Source organism: Myodes glareolus, chromosome 18 (genome assembly GCF_982192425.1).
Source record: "Myodes glareolus chromosome 18, mMyoGla1.1, whole genome shotgun sequence".
NCBI lineage: Eukaryota > Metazoa > Chordata > Mammalia > Rodentia > Cricetidae > Myodes > Myodes glareolus.
Genome location: NC_142043.1, coordinates 54017799 through 54032711, shown reverse-complemented (window position 1 = coordinate 54032711; position 14913 = coordinate 54017799). Strand labels below are relative to the sequence as shown.

At 42.6% G+C, this 14913-nt stretch overlaps 1 protein-coding gene across 3 annotated transcripts in view; it reads left to right on the top strand.

Moving 5' to 3' along the window:
• Positions 1 to 14913, top strand: part of Cabcoco1 (ciliary associated calcium binding coiled-coil 1) — a 96270-nt gene that overhangs the window by 6791 nt on the left and 74566 nt on the right. For 2 of the 3 annotated variants that reach the window (XM_048451565.3, XM_085679722.1), the window contains exons 2-4: positions 2002 to 2108; positions 9921 to 10090; positions 12421 to 12565. In XM_048451565.3, the coding sequence (XP_048307522.2) occupies positions 2002 to 2108; positions 9921 to 10090; positions 12421 to 12565 (422 nt within the window). The remainder of the gene's footprint in view (positions 1 to 2001; positions 2109 to 9920; positions 10091 to 12420; positions 12566 to 14913) is intronic. The other variant, XM_048451566.3, reaches the window with a different exon arrangement.

Genomic DNA, 14913 nt, shown 5'->3' with positions numbered 1-14913 from the left:
GGACTAGTGCCGTAGATGAGTGAGCGAGGTGCTCGTGTAGCAGACAGAAAGGCCTGGACTTGAGCCCCAGCACCAACCAGCCATTGGTGGTGCACCTGTGGAATCCCAGCAGCGGGAAATGGAGGCAGGAGGGTCAGACATCCTCTGCTGCAGGGTGGGCTCCAGGCTATCTTGAGAGAGGCGGGAAGGGACGTGATAATGGAGAGGTTATTAGCTACAGTTCTTTTATGTATCGGATCCTCTCATGGGCCTAGGTCAATCCCTGGTTGGTGAATTGAAATGCCTCCACCTATGCCCTTCCCCCAGCACCCCCCCTTCCCGACAAGCTCTGGTCCCTGTGCAGCTGCCTCTCATCTCCACTTCCGTCTTGATGCTCCACCCTTCTGTAAACTGGGACAGTCTCGTCCATTAGCCAAAACACCCTTCAACGTGACCTGCCTGACTCTGCCATTTCTAACTAATGCGTAAATATTTGCACCTTGCTCTGCACACTGAAATGCCAACTCTACCGTTGAAAGAGGGAGGGCGTGTGTCGCTGTGAAAGAAGCTGAGCCTCCTGTTTCTGAGACCCCCAACCGTCCATCAAGACTGTGTACCAAGAATGTTTTTTTTTTTTAATCCATCTCCCGCATCCTTTCATTTCCCGTTTTCCTCCTCTGCCACGGGTTGCAACTGTGTCCTGCCATTTAGCTGCTCAGAAATATCACACTACCCATCACCTGTACTGGTGACAGAAAACTCCCTAGCTCTCCATTCCTCGCTTGCCAGGGTCTAACAGTGCTGATTCCACACACAGTTGTCCCGCTTTGTAAAACTTCGGCAGGTATTCGTCATCTTCTTAGATTGTGGACCTCCCACAACACGTTGCAGTGCACACAGCCGACCAGACTCCATCTCATTTCTGGCGCCTGTCCTGGACACCGCTGGGAATTGCTCACTCGGGGCTCTGGTTATGTCAGTCCTGAAAGGCCATTCTCCATAAGGTCCATTCACATCCCTGTCCTTGTCTTTGCTTAGAGGCTGAATGCCCCCACTTCTTACAGCTCGTTTGTTATGGTTTTTCTCCTTTGAAATATTCCTGTCCATTGTTTGAGAATTTCATAGTGTATACAATGTGCTCCATTCAACACCACCCCTACCCTTGTCCCCCACCTGTCCGTCTCATGGTTTAGTCACCTTTACTACACAAGCACCCCAGTCAGTGAGCTACAGCACCAATCCTGCTGCTTTCTAGTGGAAAAATCCAAAGCTAACACAATCACTATTGGTTCAGTTTTTATAACTTAATATTAGATTCTTAAACTGATGCTGTACTATGTAGATGACCCGCTCACTCCCTCAGCCATTCAGTCTCAAAGAAACACACAGAGGTTTCTATCAGTTATAAACTGTTTGGCCTTTTAGCTCAGGCTTATTATTAACTAGTTCTCACAACTTAAATTAACCCATAATTCTTGTCTCTGTTTAGCAACATGACTTGGTACCTTTTCTCAGTAAGGCATTCTCATTTGCTTCCTGTGCATTTGGCTTGTGACTGACTCTCTGCCTTTCCTCTTCTCAGAATTCTCTTAGTTCAGTAGCCTCACCTACACTTCCTGCCTGGCTACTGGCCAATCAGTGTTTTATTAAACTAATACAAGTGACAAATCTTTAGAGTGTACAAGAAGATCATCCCACAGCAGCACTATTGACATAGGATGAGTAAATTAAGGACTTGATGTTGAGCTCCTGGAGGTGAACAAATCTCTTCATGCCTTTACCCTCTCTCGAGTCTGCAATTCAAAGGAAAATTTGTAGACAATCAGTGTCTGCTGAATTGCAGAGCAGCCCTTGGTTCTGCACATGCCCAAGGAGAAACTGCCTAACTGTGTGACTTCTCAGTGGAGAGCCACCACCACATGACAAACAGAAAAGAAAAACTGAGAATTTTATGTCATTGGAGATTAGTATGCAGAATATATGAATCAGGTAACTCATTCTGTTCTGTTTTGTTTTTAATAGAAACACACTGAATTCCAGGAGAATGAAAAGATTCTGTCTCAAGATTTTCTCTCTTCTGACCAGATCACTGACCTGCTGAAAGAGGCAGACATAGATGGAATTCAAGAGTAAGGACTCTAGAATTTTAGTAAAGTTTAATCAGTTCTAGCCCTTTATTACATTTGTTAATGTTGACCAAGAACCACCTGGATCTACCCTGTGCCCTCCCCTGTGTTTCATCTCTTCCATTCATGAAGCTGTCAATATGTCCAATAATCTAAGAGACATCCTTTTGTAACATTAATTAGATTAATATAATATAGCAAATATGTTAATAGCATTAATAGTCAGTTAGGGTCTTCTCTTAGTTTGGGTTGCTATTGCTGTGATCAAACACCATGAGGAAGCAGGATGGTGGTAGCACACACTTTTAATTCCAGCACTTGGAGGCAGAGGCAGTTGAATCTCTGTGAGTTCAAGGCCAGCCTGGTTTACAGAGCAAGTTCTAGGACAGTCAGAGCTACACACAGAAACCCTGTCTCAAAAAAACAAACAAACCAAAAGAACAAGGAGAAGGGGAAGAAGGGGAAGAAGAAGAAGAAGAAGAAGAAGAAGAAGAAGAAGAAGAAGAAGAAGAAGAAGAAGAAGAAGAAGAAGAAGAAGAGAAGAAGAAGAAGAAAAAGAAGAAGAAAAAGAAGAAGAAAAAGAAGAAAGGAATTAAAAGAATACTATGACAACATGATGAAAATGGAAAACTTGGGGAGGAAAGGGTTTATTTGGTTTACACTTCCACATCACTGTTCATTAAAGGAAGTTAGAACAGGAACTCACACAGAGCAGGAACCTACAGACAGGAACTGATGTAGAGGCCATGGAGGAGTGCAGCTTCCTGGCTTGCTCACCATGACTTGCTTAGCCTGCCTTCTTATAGAACCCAGAACCACCAACCCAGGGGAGGCCCCACACACTATGGGCTGGGCCCTCCCCCATCAACAATTTTAAGACTATTCCCTATAGACTTGCCTGCAGCCTGGTCTTTTGGAAGCATTTTTTTTTTAACCGAGGTTCCCTCCTCTCTGATGACTGTAGCTTGTGTCAAGTTGATATAAAACTATCCAGTAGGTATGATATTGCAAGTTCTGCATGCTAGTCATTTGCCAGTGATATTTATGAAAAAAAACTGATGCTAAACTCTAGACTCTTATGACATGTGTTGTTTTAAATGTAGGTAGGAGTGAATTTGCCAAATAATTCTAACATCCTGCTGTCGGAGGTCAATAGTACTAAGGCATGCCATTTATTTAGAATATTAACCAGCTACAGAGGTCAACATGGTTTCCTTAAATAAGATGTTTATTGGTGGCTACAAAGATGGCTTAGTGGCTAAGAGCACATACTTCTATTGTAGAAGACCCAAGTTCTGTTTCCTGCACCCACATTGGGAAGCTTACAATTACTTGCCTACAGCTCTAGCTCCAAAGGATACAAGGCTCTTTCTGGGTCCTGTGAGAACCTGGCTCACTTGCAAATAACCCCCACATAGAGACAGACAGACAGACAACAGACAGACAGACAGACAGACAGACACACACACACACACACACACACACACACATACACATACACTTAATAAAAACAAATCTTTTGAAGAAAAAGATGTTTTAGTCATCACTTGCGATTTCAAACAAGTGATCCCACCTTGAAGTGGAACTTGACTATGGAGAGTTGTATTGGTCTGGTGTGTTGCGAGGGCCCATGACTTGAAATCTGGTCTTTGCAAGCCAGTACTCAGGGCACAGGAAGGTGGCACAGGCCATAACGAACAAATAGACAGTGACTCCTTCAGTGGTGACAACAGACAGATCTTACAAATGCTGTGGCACTGAAGTGGTTTGCTCCTGAGAAGGAGCTATGGCGGATGTCCTGGATAGGAGAGGAGGCTGAGAAGGCTCATCAGGAGCAGGCAGACAGCATGGACAGGTTTTTCCCAAGATGCACTTCACTTCCAATGCTTTCACAGGGAAATGATAGCAACGACTGGGCCTAACTGTCTAGTGTCTGCAGCTCCCTGAGAGTCAGTCAGAGAATTAAAAATTCCCACCCATTTTAAATGATTTTTTATAACACTTTTTTTTTTTTTACCATTTCTACATAAGTAAATAGTGGGAATTCCTATTCATAGCATAGGGGTTGATGAAAAGAAAAAACGCAAAAAAAAACAAAAAACAAAAAAAAAACACAAAATGTGTGTATCACAGATGGAATGCGATGCCTGAGTTTGAGCCCTGTTCTACTCAGTAAAATGAACTCCAGAAAGCTCTTCGCCAACCGCGGTACTTGTGCTATGGTGTGCAGACACCCCTCACACACAGCCATACACACAAAGGGTAAGCAAATAAATCCAAACAGTTTTAATAATTGATTTAAAATAATCGCTCATGGTATTGATAATATCCATAGTGATTCTTTGTAAAGGGTTTTTCCCACTTGTGGGTCACTATATGAAAGTGATCTTTGCCATGCAAAGCCGTACTCAGTGAGAGCAATACAATGCAACAGATAGATATTTCATCCAGCTTCCAGTTTACTTGCAATAACTAGTAAGTAAAATGTCAACATTAAAAATACCAAACATCTAGTATTTAATAGTAATTAATATTAAATAAAATGTTAGTTTCTAGAACGGTGCATTTTTCCATCATAAGTTGTACCGTGGTTATGTGCCCTACCTTATAAAACACAATTTCTTTTCAATTATTGACAGTCCTTCATTGTTAAATATCCAAATTCAGAAAAGACTTAAAAGTGCCGGGAAGACGTATGTGGAACAAAGCACAGGACACAGCCAGTGTCGCAACAGTCACAGAAGGACTGGGAGAAGCAACATGGCCAGGGACAGAAGCATAGGATGGCCGTAAGTTCACCGCCAGCCTAGCTCTCAGTGTACATCTGGGACAACCAGGGTCACTTGGCTAGATACAAAGACACAAACAAAACCCACAGAGCACAGCACAAAACTTAGCAGCGTGGGGAATACGTAAAGCAGCTGTGTCTAAGGCAGGTCTCCAGGGATGCGGATGATCACAGGAAGGGATCGGATGCCGAGCTTTTAGGACAGTGTTATCTTAGGAGCCATTTTCGTGAAACTTTCCTGTGTTTTAAAATATAACTTCTCTAACAATAATCTACATATATTTGCAGTCATTTTCAATTTAAAACAGCATTATTGTAAGTGATGGTTATATATTTTTCAAAAAGACAGCAGTATAATTTAATTATCCTCTCCTGAGTGACCAAAATAGTCCCAGATCATGCAGTTTGAAGAGCCATAAACCTACTTAAATAAATTACAACAGATCATCACATTTCCCTACATTTCACAATTATGAACTCCTTCTCTGTATCAACAGGCAACCCAAGAAACATGAGGGATTATTCAAAATACATTTCGAAATAGACTTCACATGCCTGGTGTTCTTTTCATGACTTTCTAATGTATGCTATCGATAATAATTTATTTATATACGACACAGCAGTACTTACAAATCTACTCCAGAGTTTCATTTCAAGAAGACAAGAGAGGGCTGCAGAAATGGCTCAGTGGTTAAGAGCAAAGGCTGCTTTTGCAGAGGACCTGGATTTGATTCCCACCACCCCATGGTAGATAACAACCATCTGAATTCCAGCTCCAGGGAATCAGATGCCATCTTCCAGCCTCCTCAGGTACCAGACAAACAAATGGTACCCAGACATACATATGAGCAGAACAGCTATACAAAAAAATAAAATTTTAAAAGAATACAATCTTTAACAATGATAGAGGCTAGTTAAAAATAACTTTATAAACACAGAAGTAACACCGAGCCTTGGTTTTGCTAGATTGTATTTTTTTGAAACTGAGTCTGACTCTTGTCACCCATTCTGGCCTCAACTCAAGGGAATGCTCCTGCCTCAACGTCTCAAGTGCTATGAGTTGTGCACCATCACACCAGGTCTCTCAAGAGACCTTCTAATAACCTTCTGTAGCCAGACCTCTCTGAGTGGCTTAGCTGGTCTCACGAGTTCGTTTCTCCATGCCGATGCACTTCAGAAGGAGAACACATTCCAAGTTCTAGAACATGAAGGAATGATGAGATAGTTTTGTTGATACTCTTGATGAAGCCAAGCAGATAGTTCCGTCACCTCTGGCCACGTCACAATGTCCCGAGATGCCCCCAGTTCCTTTCCTTTTCCCTTGCGTGCATTAGCCCATTCTACAGTTGTGGTGCTCTCTCTCTCTCTCTTTCTCTCTCTCTCTCTCTCTCTCTCTCTCTCTGTTTCTCTTTCTGTCTCTCTTCAAACTGGTCAGTAGAAGACTCAGACACTGTTCCAGCTGTGGTAGTGTCTTGCTCTCAATAACTCCTATATCATCTTTGGAGTGGAATGACGGGTGAAGAATAGAAACCATCAAGTCAATACTAAGCCCCAAGGGTCGAGTCACTGGAGGGAGGTCCACTGGCAGTAGGGAAGGGGAGAAAGGGGGAGGGGTGTCGGCCAAAGCTGAGGTGGAGGAAATCAGGGAGTGGTCACCAAAATATGCTTGGAAAAGTTGTTGAGTTCATTCAAACGAAACAGTGAAAATAGAAAAATAAGAAACAAAGACCATGTACAGGTATTCCGGTCAAATATTTACACAGAGTGCAGGAGGCAGATGAAGAGAAAGTTTAAAGAAAACTCAACAGAAGTGAGAGAAATGTTAACCAAAAGCTCATGATTAAAGGCTGAATCAATTCCACAAACCAGGAGATTAAAGAGCTGGTAAGATATGTACATAAAGAAACCCTTGGAGCTAAAAGAAGATGCTACGCATAAAGAACTAAGTTAATGTGAAATCTGCTTTGCCGAAAACGAAGTCGGTGGCAACAGAAGATAAACATAAGAAAACTCGTAGCGGGGAGTGTGTGATAGCACGGTGGGAGGGGATGGGGCTACACATCTCACATCACGAACCAGAAGAGAAGGAAACTTCGTGTAACACAGGCTTGGTCTTTCCTGTTTCACTTGGAACGAAACTTCAAGCGTTTCTTTATGTCTCGAGTAAGGTGACCCAGGGACAAGGAGCAGGCAGGCCTCTCATAGTTCCCTGTCAGGAACGGACAACAGCTCTCTGAGGACCAGGCAAGTCATCCCAGCCTGGTTCGTAGAAAGAATGAGATTTCAGAATCACATTCTAGCAGGCATTGTTTAGGGCATCTTTTACACAGAGAACTCAAAAAACTCAGTGTCCTGTGGTTTATTTGAAAAATTGACCTATCACCTCAGGAAAGATTAATCAATTCATTGATGCATCTACTAGAACAATAAGAAGAAAACTGTCAAAGAGAATTGTGATCTAGAAAACAAAAATAAGAAAATAAATTTAAAAATCCCTGGCAGTGAGAACAAGATTCATTTGAAATTAAAATAAAGGCAAACAGGATAATTATAAACTAGAACAACTATTCTAGAACATTCTGGTAAAAATAGGAATGTGCATGAGGGGGGAATAACCCAATTTCTACCTTTCACAAAAATAAAACTGAATTTCTGAATGCTTTCTAGAACTGCACCCCAAATACAAAGGGTCAGTAGTTCTCGTGACACCAAAGCTCTTAGAAAATTGTTTGTAGAAGCAACTAGTAAGGGTTGGGGAGACAGCTCAGTGGGCCAAGTGCTTACCACGCAGGTGTGGTGACTGGAATTCAGAGCCCCAGCAACCATGTTAAAGATGGGCAGTCATGGCGGCTGCCTATAATCCCAGCACTGGGAGGCAGACAGTGGATCCAGGGCAAGCTGGCAAGTTGTCCTCTGGCCTCTACACACATGCACACAAACACGTTAAAAACTTTCAAGTGGTGTCAGATACATAAATACTCTACACACACACACACACACACACACACACACACACATACATATAATGTCACTATCAGACTCAATATTATGAAACCAACCTGCCCCTAAGTGTCCTGTTATGTGATATTTTAGATAAAGATTACAAGATGGCTGTCAGTAGCAATCAAAGCTACTTATTTATGACTCTGTTTGATTTTCACACAATGGAAGAAAAGCTAACTTGTCCTTGTGAGTTAACAAGGTATCACAACACCTACAGAAAAACTCTTCCCTAAGGCCAGTTTTATAGGTTTAACAACGTGTGCCATGGTGGGAAGGGGAGAGGCGATGAAGGGGTTGCTTAAAAACCATCAGACCTCACGTAGGGTTTGTGGTTTCTCCTGATAGCACTGCATTTGAGGTGGGCGTTGATTTGTTAGACACATGTCAAAAGACATTTTAGCATCTAAACTTGGTTTAATTATCACTCGTTTGAATCCGGTGAAGGACAGGGCTCTGCTTTTGAAGACGGTGAAGTGAATTTGCCACACATACCATCTCCCAAGTCATCCCGAGAAGTCACATATTAGCAATGAGGAAAACCAATTAAGCCTTTGTCAAGAAGAGAGAATGTAGAAGACCCAAGCCACGAGCTTTGAAGGAGATCCCCACAACTGGATGTGCAGGAGACAGTTTGAGGGAGATACACACAGCTGTGGGCTTTAGGATGAAGGAAAAGTACAGGATCGCTCCTGGAGAAAACCCTAGATATTATGAAATGAATCCACATTTCAAGTGTAGGACCTGGGTGTGCTGGAATGGGGTGCACACATCTGTATTACAGACCATTTATGTCACAGTAAAATGAGTCTATATATTTCTTTTTTATTTCACTAATCCAAACAGACATAAACGTTAGAAGAATGGACAGAAAGTAACTACACACAGGAAATGCCTGTGAGTTGGTTATCAGGACAAAGGAAGTACCAACGAGTTTGTATCATGGCACCAGAAGTGTCTACTAGCGTCAATATAGCGACTCAGGGAGCATCTAATAGTTTGTACGTAGGCAGGTCTCCACACCCAGCTCATTTCCTGCCAGCAGCTATCCCCTGTTCAAAAATAACACATGAGGCCTATGCCTGCAGAGACAGTGACAGAGCATAGACCAGGACATTTGCAGGACAGACACCATCAGAAAGATGTGAACAGCAATGCACAGAGAATACAGGCTAATTCTGTGCTGTGCCACAGATTTTTTTTTTCAAAACTTATGGAGCAATAGTAACAACAGCACAAAACAGACTTAGAACAGCTGGGGGAAGAGATGATGGACAAGCAGAGGCAAGAAACAGCAGAAGAAAAATGTAGAAAAAGAAAGACGGTAAGAGCAGGTCAGAGGAGGAACAACTGCTCAACCCATCCTGAGAGAGAAGTAAGAAGAAATAGACTCAGGGAAAGGAAGAATGTTTGAAAAAAATTAAGTGTACCTGACAGAAAGCCAATGAAAGGGGCACAGGCTGCTTGCTTTGCAGAGAGAGAAGGATATTTAACAACCTGTTTTCAGAAATTGATCAAAGGTAATCAGTAGATTGTTTTGTAGAGAGGTCCTGGTAGGAAGAACGCCCACTTTGAACGCCTGCCTCTAATCCCAGCCATAGCAATGGAGTTTGGGCTTAGGATCAGGTTGTCTTTGGTTGCATGGAAAGTTCCAGACTAGCCTGAGCTACCTGAGGGACTGCCACACACACACACACACACACACACACACACACACACAAAGAATTTGAACTTTAAATTTCAAGAGAGAAAAAAATACCAGATATTGAAAGTATAAGAAGTGGAGACAGAGGAAAAAAAAAAAACAATTGAGGAGCAGGGGGAGAACCTTCTCATCCATCCCCTGCCTCTCTTCTCCTTCCTTCCCTCCTCCCCTTTTCCTGTCATTTTTGGGTTCTGATAGGACTGAACATTTTACAGTGAGATGCATTCTAGAATTTTCATTGAACTTGTTGCTTTCAAGACTTCTCAGAACTGTTCGGTATTTAATCCCATTTAATGTCTGCCTTTTGTTGTTGTTGTTGCAGGAAAATGAGAGTATTTCTGAATTTTAAAAATCTCCAGACTTGCTTAAGAGATGCCATTCTCTTGGACTACTATGTATCCGGGTTCTTTTGGGCCAAAGATATGGACTTTTCCCTCGACCAATATTCAAAATTTATGACTCTGCTGGACATGTTACTGCATAATCTTCAAAGTAAGCCCAGTCCCCCTTTGTTGTTTTAAAGGGAAGAAATGTAGTCTGTGTAAATTAATATTTCAAAGCCAAGATGCTTGCTTCATTGTGGTTCCTTTAATAAGAACTGTGGGTTTGTTTCCTGGATACAACAGGGACAGCTCATTTCACACTGAATGGTAAATCCTCAAAGAATTCCTAGTAAGACTAAGGCTCTCTTTGTTGACTCGCCCAAATTATTCTAATTAGTATTCCCCGCACCAATCACACTCAAAATATCTTAGGATACTCTGATATTTTTGCAATTTTTCTGTATACTCGAAACTATGTTGTATCCAAATATCGTTTAGTCTATCTTAAAAGTAGATTATTATGTATTCTACTTTTTAAAAGGGGAAAACGGAAAAGCCTTCTGTGTATTGTATGAAAAGACTCCATATCAGCAGAGTAAAAGAAAATGCCAAAGTATGCACTTTTGTTTATAAAAGATAAAAAGCTGTATATTTTTATTTATATGCATACAGGAAAGCAAAAGAATACAGGAAAAATATGAATTGTCTGTGAAGTCAGGCATGGAGGCACACACTAGAACTCTAGTACTTGGGATCTGGGGAGGTTTGAGGGGGAGAGTCTTAAGATGAACCCAACACACAGCAAGAATGGATCTTATTTTAAGGAGGAGGAGAAGGAGGAGGAGGAGGAAGGGAAGAAGAGGAAGAAGAAGAAGAAGAAGAAGAAGAAGAAGAAGAAGAAGAAGAAGAAGAAGAAGAAGAAGAAGAAGAAGAAGAAGAAGAAGCCACAGCAGCTGCCTTCTGGGGAGGATGTGGAAACTGGGGTGTGAGCAGCAGGGCCTGGAGGAAGCTTTTTCAGGCTAGATCTGCATATAAAGCAAAACTTGAATGCATCAGTCACACAAAAATTAAAGTTCCAAAGAATGTTTGATGTAACTGTCCAAAGCTTTGCAACTTCTGAGCAGAGTATTTACAGTCTAAAGAGCACAGAAGGCCAGAAGGCAGAGGGATGCTTTTGAGAGCTTTCCAGTTCGAATTTGAGTGGCCGTTTCTGTTTCCCACGTTTCCCACACCTCCCAGCCTCAAGTGGCCTTCGGTTGAGCTCTGTGTGGTTGGTGTCAGTTCAAGCCTACACTTCTGACCCTTGGAGCAGGCTTCGTGCAGCAGCGAAGTCAGGAGAGAGTGAAGTGGATGTAGGGAAGCAAACAAGTTCATGGAGACATCTGGGAAGAAAGCAAGCCTTTAATCCCAGCACTCAAGAGGCAGAGACAGGCAGATCTCTGTGAGTTCAAGGCCAGTCTGGTCTACAGAGTGAGTTCCAGCACAGGTTCCAAAGCTACAGAGAAACTCTGTCTTGAAAAACAAAAGTAACAACAACAAAAAGAAGGAAAGAGAGAAAGAAAGAAAGAAAGAAAGAAAGAAAGAAAGAAAGAAAGAAAGAGAAAGACCCTCTCAAGCCATTTGATGGAATTAGAGTATGAACAAAGAGACAAAGTCAGCTGGCTTACACAGAAAGGAGACAAAGTGTGTTCACAGCTAAACCAATGTTATATAGCTTTGAAGTCTATAATGGTGGTGATATTTTATATAAAAAATTCCTATTTTCAATATAGATATTTAAAGGGCTAGAGAGATGGCTCAGCAGGTAAAGGCACCCATCACCAACCCTGAGTTCAGTCCTCGGCAACCCACGGGTGGAAGGAGAGAACCAATCCCCTGAAATTTTACTCCTAGCTACCCACAAACCATGTGGGTAAAGACAGACATAAAATGAATAAACTGTAAAATTAAATATGGAAAATTTGAAAATATCCATATATTTGACTCCTTTCAAAAATCTTCCGGCCAAGTTGTTCACATGGCAAGAGCCATGTGTTGCCAAGAAACAGAGGACTCTACTCATTGGCCTTCCACACCCAAGTTCAGCACTGATGTCTATGGTGACTGAACCCACGATCTGGATCTCCTCACCACTTATGGTGGCCAGGTTTTCTCAAATTTTATGCACCCCTCTTTTTTTCCCTTAAAATATGCTTTAAAATTTTCCTTTCCATTTAAAAGTGGTATTTAAATAGATATTGGTGGGTTTGGTTTTTTTTCAACTGGAAACAAACCGTCCGCCCCACCATGTATATATAAGGTGATAATGATCGGTAGACCAACCACTACTAATCATCCAAAAAGCAATTATTAACTTGTTGTAGAGAAACAAAGAGCTTCGCCGTTTCTCCCCCCAGACACAGGGCAAGGGGAATCTGGGCACATTTAGGACCTCCTGGACTCTCGTACCCCTACAGCAGCTATCGCGATAATGGAAAGGCTTTCTGACTTTGTTTTCAGCACTCCATATGTCCCTAGAGGACAGCATCAAGTGGCTCGGGGAAGTGATGGCGGAAATTGGACCAAACCGTTCGCCGAGGAATGAGGGGTTGCAAGTCTTTGATGTCAAAGAAGCCAACGCCATCATCGATTACTTGAAAATCAGGTAGGACTTATATTCATTCCGTTCATCTTTCATTTCGAGTCCTATAGGAAACACCTATGAAAGATAACCTAGACTTTAGTCGGTTTAGATGGGCATAGAATCTGTGCAACAACTACTCAATCAGCAGATAGCAGCTGGGCCGCGGAGATTGGCCTGCGAGAAAAGGCTCTGGCCACCACGCTCTGATGAGCCGCCGGGCGTTCCAAACCTGGGAACCACGTAGCAGAAGAGAAGAATCGACTAACTCCTCCAGGCTGCTGATGGTCACATGGCAGTGGCACAGGTGCACCCCCACACCTGCATGAACACAAATGAATTTTCTTAAAGTAGAGAATACTCAACTTTTCCATCTAATGAAGGAAAGTGAGGACGTGAGCATTGGTCTCGCTCTGCATTCCTCAAGACGACTCCTGAGTGACACTCTGACTTCACCTGGCCTGGGGACTTCCCAGAGTCTGGAACTAACAGCATTTTATAATCAGAATTAAACCCAGGTGTAACGGATCCGAGGAGACACATTTATGTTTTTAAAGAGTACCCTTCATTTCCACTTAGGAGTTAATTTTGCATGATTTGTGTTTGCACTGAATGAGCTACAAGACCTCACTGCAGAGGCCTCTAATCCTGGGGGGGGAGGGGGGAAGCACTAAGGCTTGAATTCAAGGTCATCCTCAGCAAATTAGTGAGACCTTGTCTCAAAAGTATTCACAAAAATGACTCAGAATGTAGGACCTTGGTAAGGTGTTTGTCCCTACCAACCATGAGGTTGTGTGCTCAATCCCTGGCACAGAAAAAAAAAATGAAGAGAATCACATACTTCATCAGATCTATTAAATACTCTAAGATATTTTGAACTAATAACCAGTTTAACTCGTTATTAAGTGTGAGAGGCATGCCTCTCTCCAAAAAGATAATGTTCAGACTCCACAAAGCCCGGACACCAGCAGGTTAAAGTCCGCCTCTACCTAAGTCCGCCTTCCTGCACAGTCTCTTCGCTCTCCCTCTTCAACTGCATCTCCATGACTTCCCAGCATTAGAAGTTAACATCTTTCAAAACAGAGGGCCACCCAGTGTCCTATACAGGTTCAAGACCTACATGACAAAGGTCCTGGTTGTTGTCTGGGAGCTTTATAAACATTAGTGTGTTTAATATGATAAAGCTTATATACTGATTTCTGGTATGGCTTAAAAATGGCATGGGATGCAGTACTTTTTACAAGGTAACATCTACTACAATGCGATTCTTTCAGTACAAAACATGCTTCCTGGTGTGAGAGTCTCACTGAAACCCTGACAAGTGTCCATAGCTTTTAGAGCAAGACAAGTTCCTCCAGCGGGGGAAGAGGAGGAAATGGACAGAAATCTAACCCCCATCCCCTCCTATCTCTCCACCCCAACCCCCAACACTCACTGCCAAAGCCTGAGGACATGAGTTCAGATTCTTAGAACCCACGAAAAGCCAGGCATGCCTGTAAGCCCAGGACTGACTCACAGGAAGTTAGGAGGTGTTGGGAGAAAAAGCTCCTGGCCCGGGCAGCAGTGAACAGGAAAGATCACATTCCAGGACAAGATGAAAAGCAAAAGCAAAGATCAGCATAGAGGTTGTCCAGCCACCTCTACCACCCACCACGCAATGCATACAGCTGAACACACACACACACACACACACACATACTAACACAAGCACACACATGAACAAGCACTTGAAAATCTGTGCCTTGAGGTCCTTCTGCACCTTAGGGTCTGAGATTCCCTGAACAGGGGAGGTCAACCACGCATGTTTGCTCTGACTTCCTTCTTCATCTACACGTGTCCACATGCTGGTCTGCTCGGGCACGACACATTTTTGCAGCAGAGCCTTAAGCCAAGGTTTATAATGCAAATGGGGTCCCCAAGCTAACCAGAGCATCAAAGCTTCCACGCATGCCACGATGTCCCTGTCCTGACAGCGAGGGACAAGCTCCCTTCCCTGTCTCGTCTCTCCAAGCAATGTTCATCAATGTACATGTTAACAGCTCCACATGCCCGATCTTAGATCGCCTAATACAAAGACTATTTAAAGAGATTAGTTAAATACAGAAAATCCAGATGTAATGCTGTTAAATCTCCACGTTGTGATTGTGGAGTAGCTATGCATTTAAAATATAGTTATTAGACAAAGGATAAAGTCTCTGTGATTAGGATATCTGGAACTGATCATGAAGCTGGAGGAAGCTGTATGAGCCTTCCCACAACTGTGCAGGATCCCCCGTGAGTTCACACATAGAAACTCAGTAGCAGTGAAATTACCCAACATATTCACTTCAACAGCTATTAAGTTTTAGAAAGATGAAGACAACTAAACTATG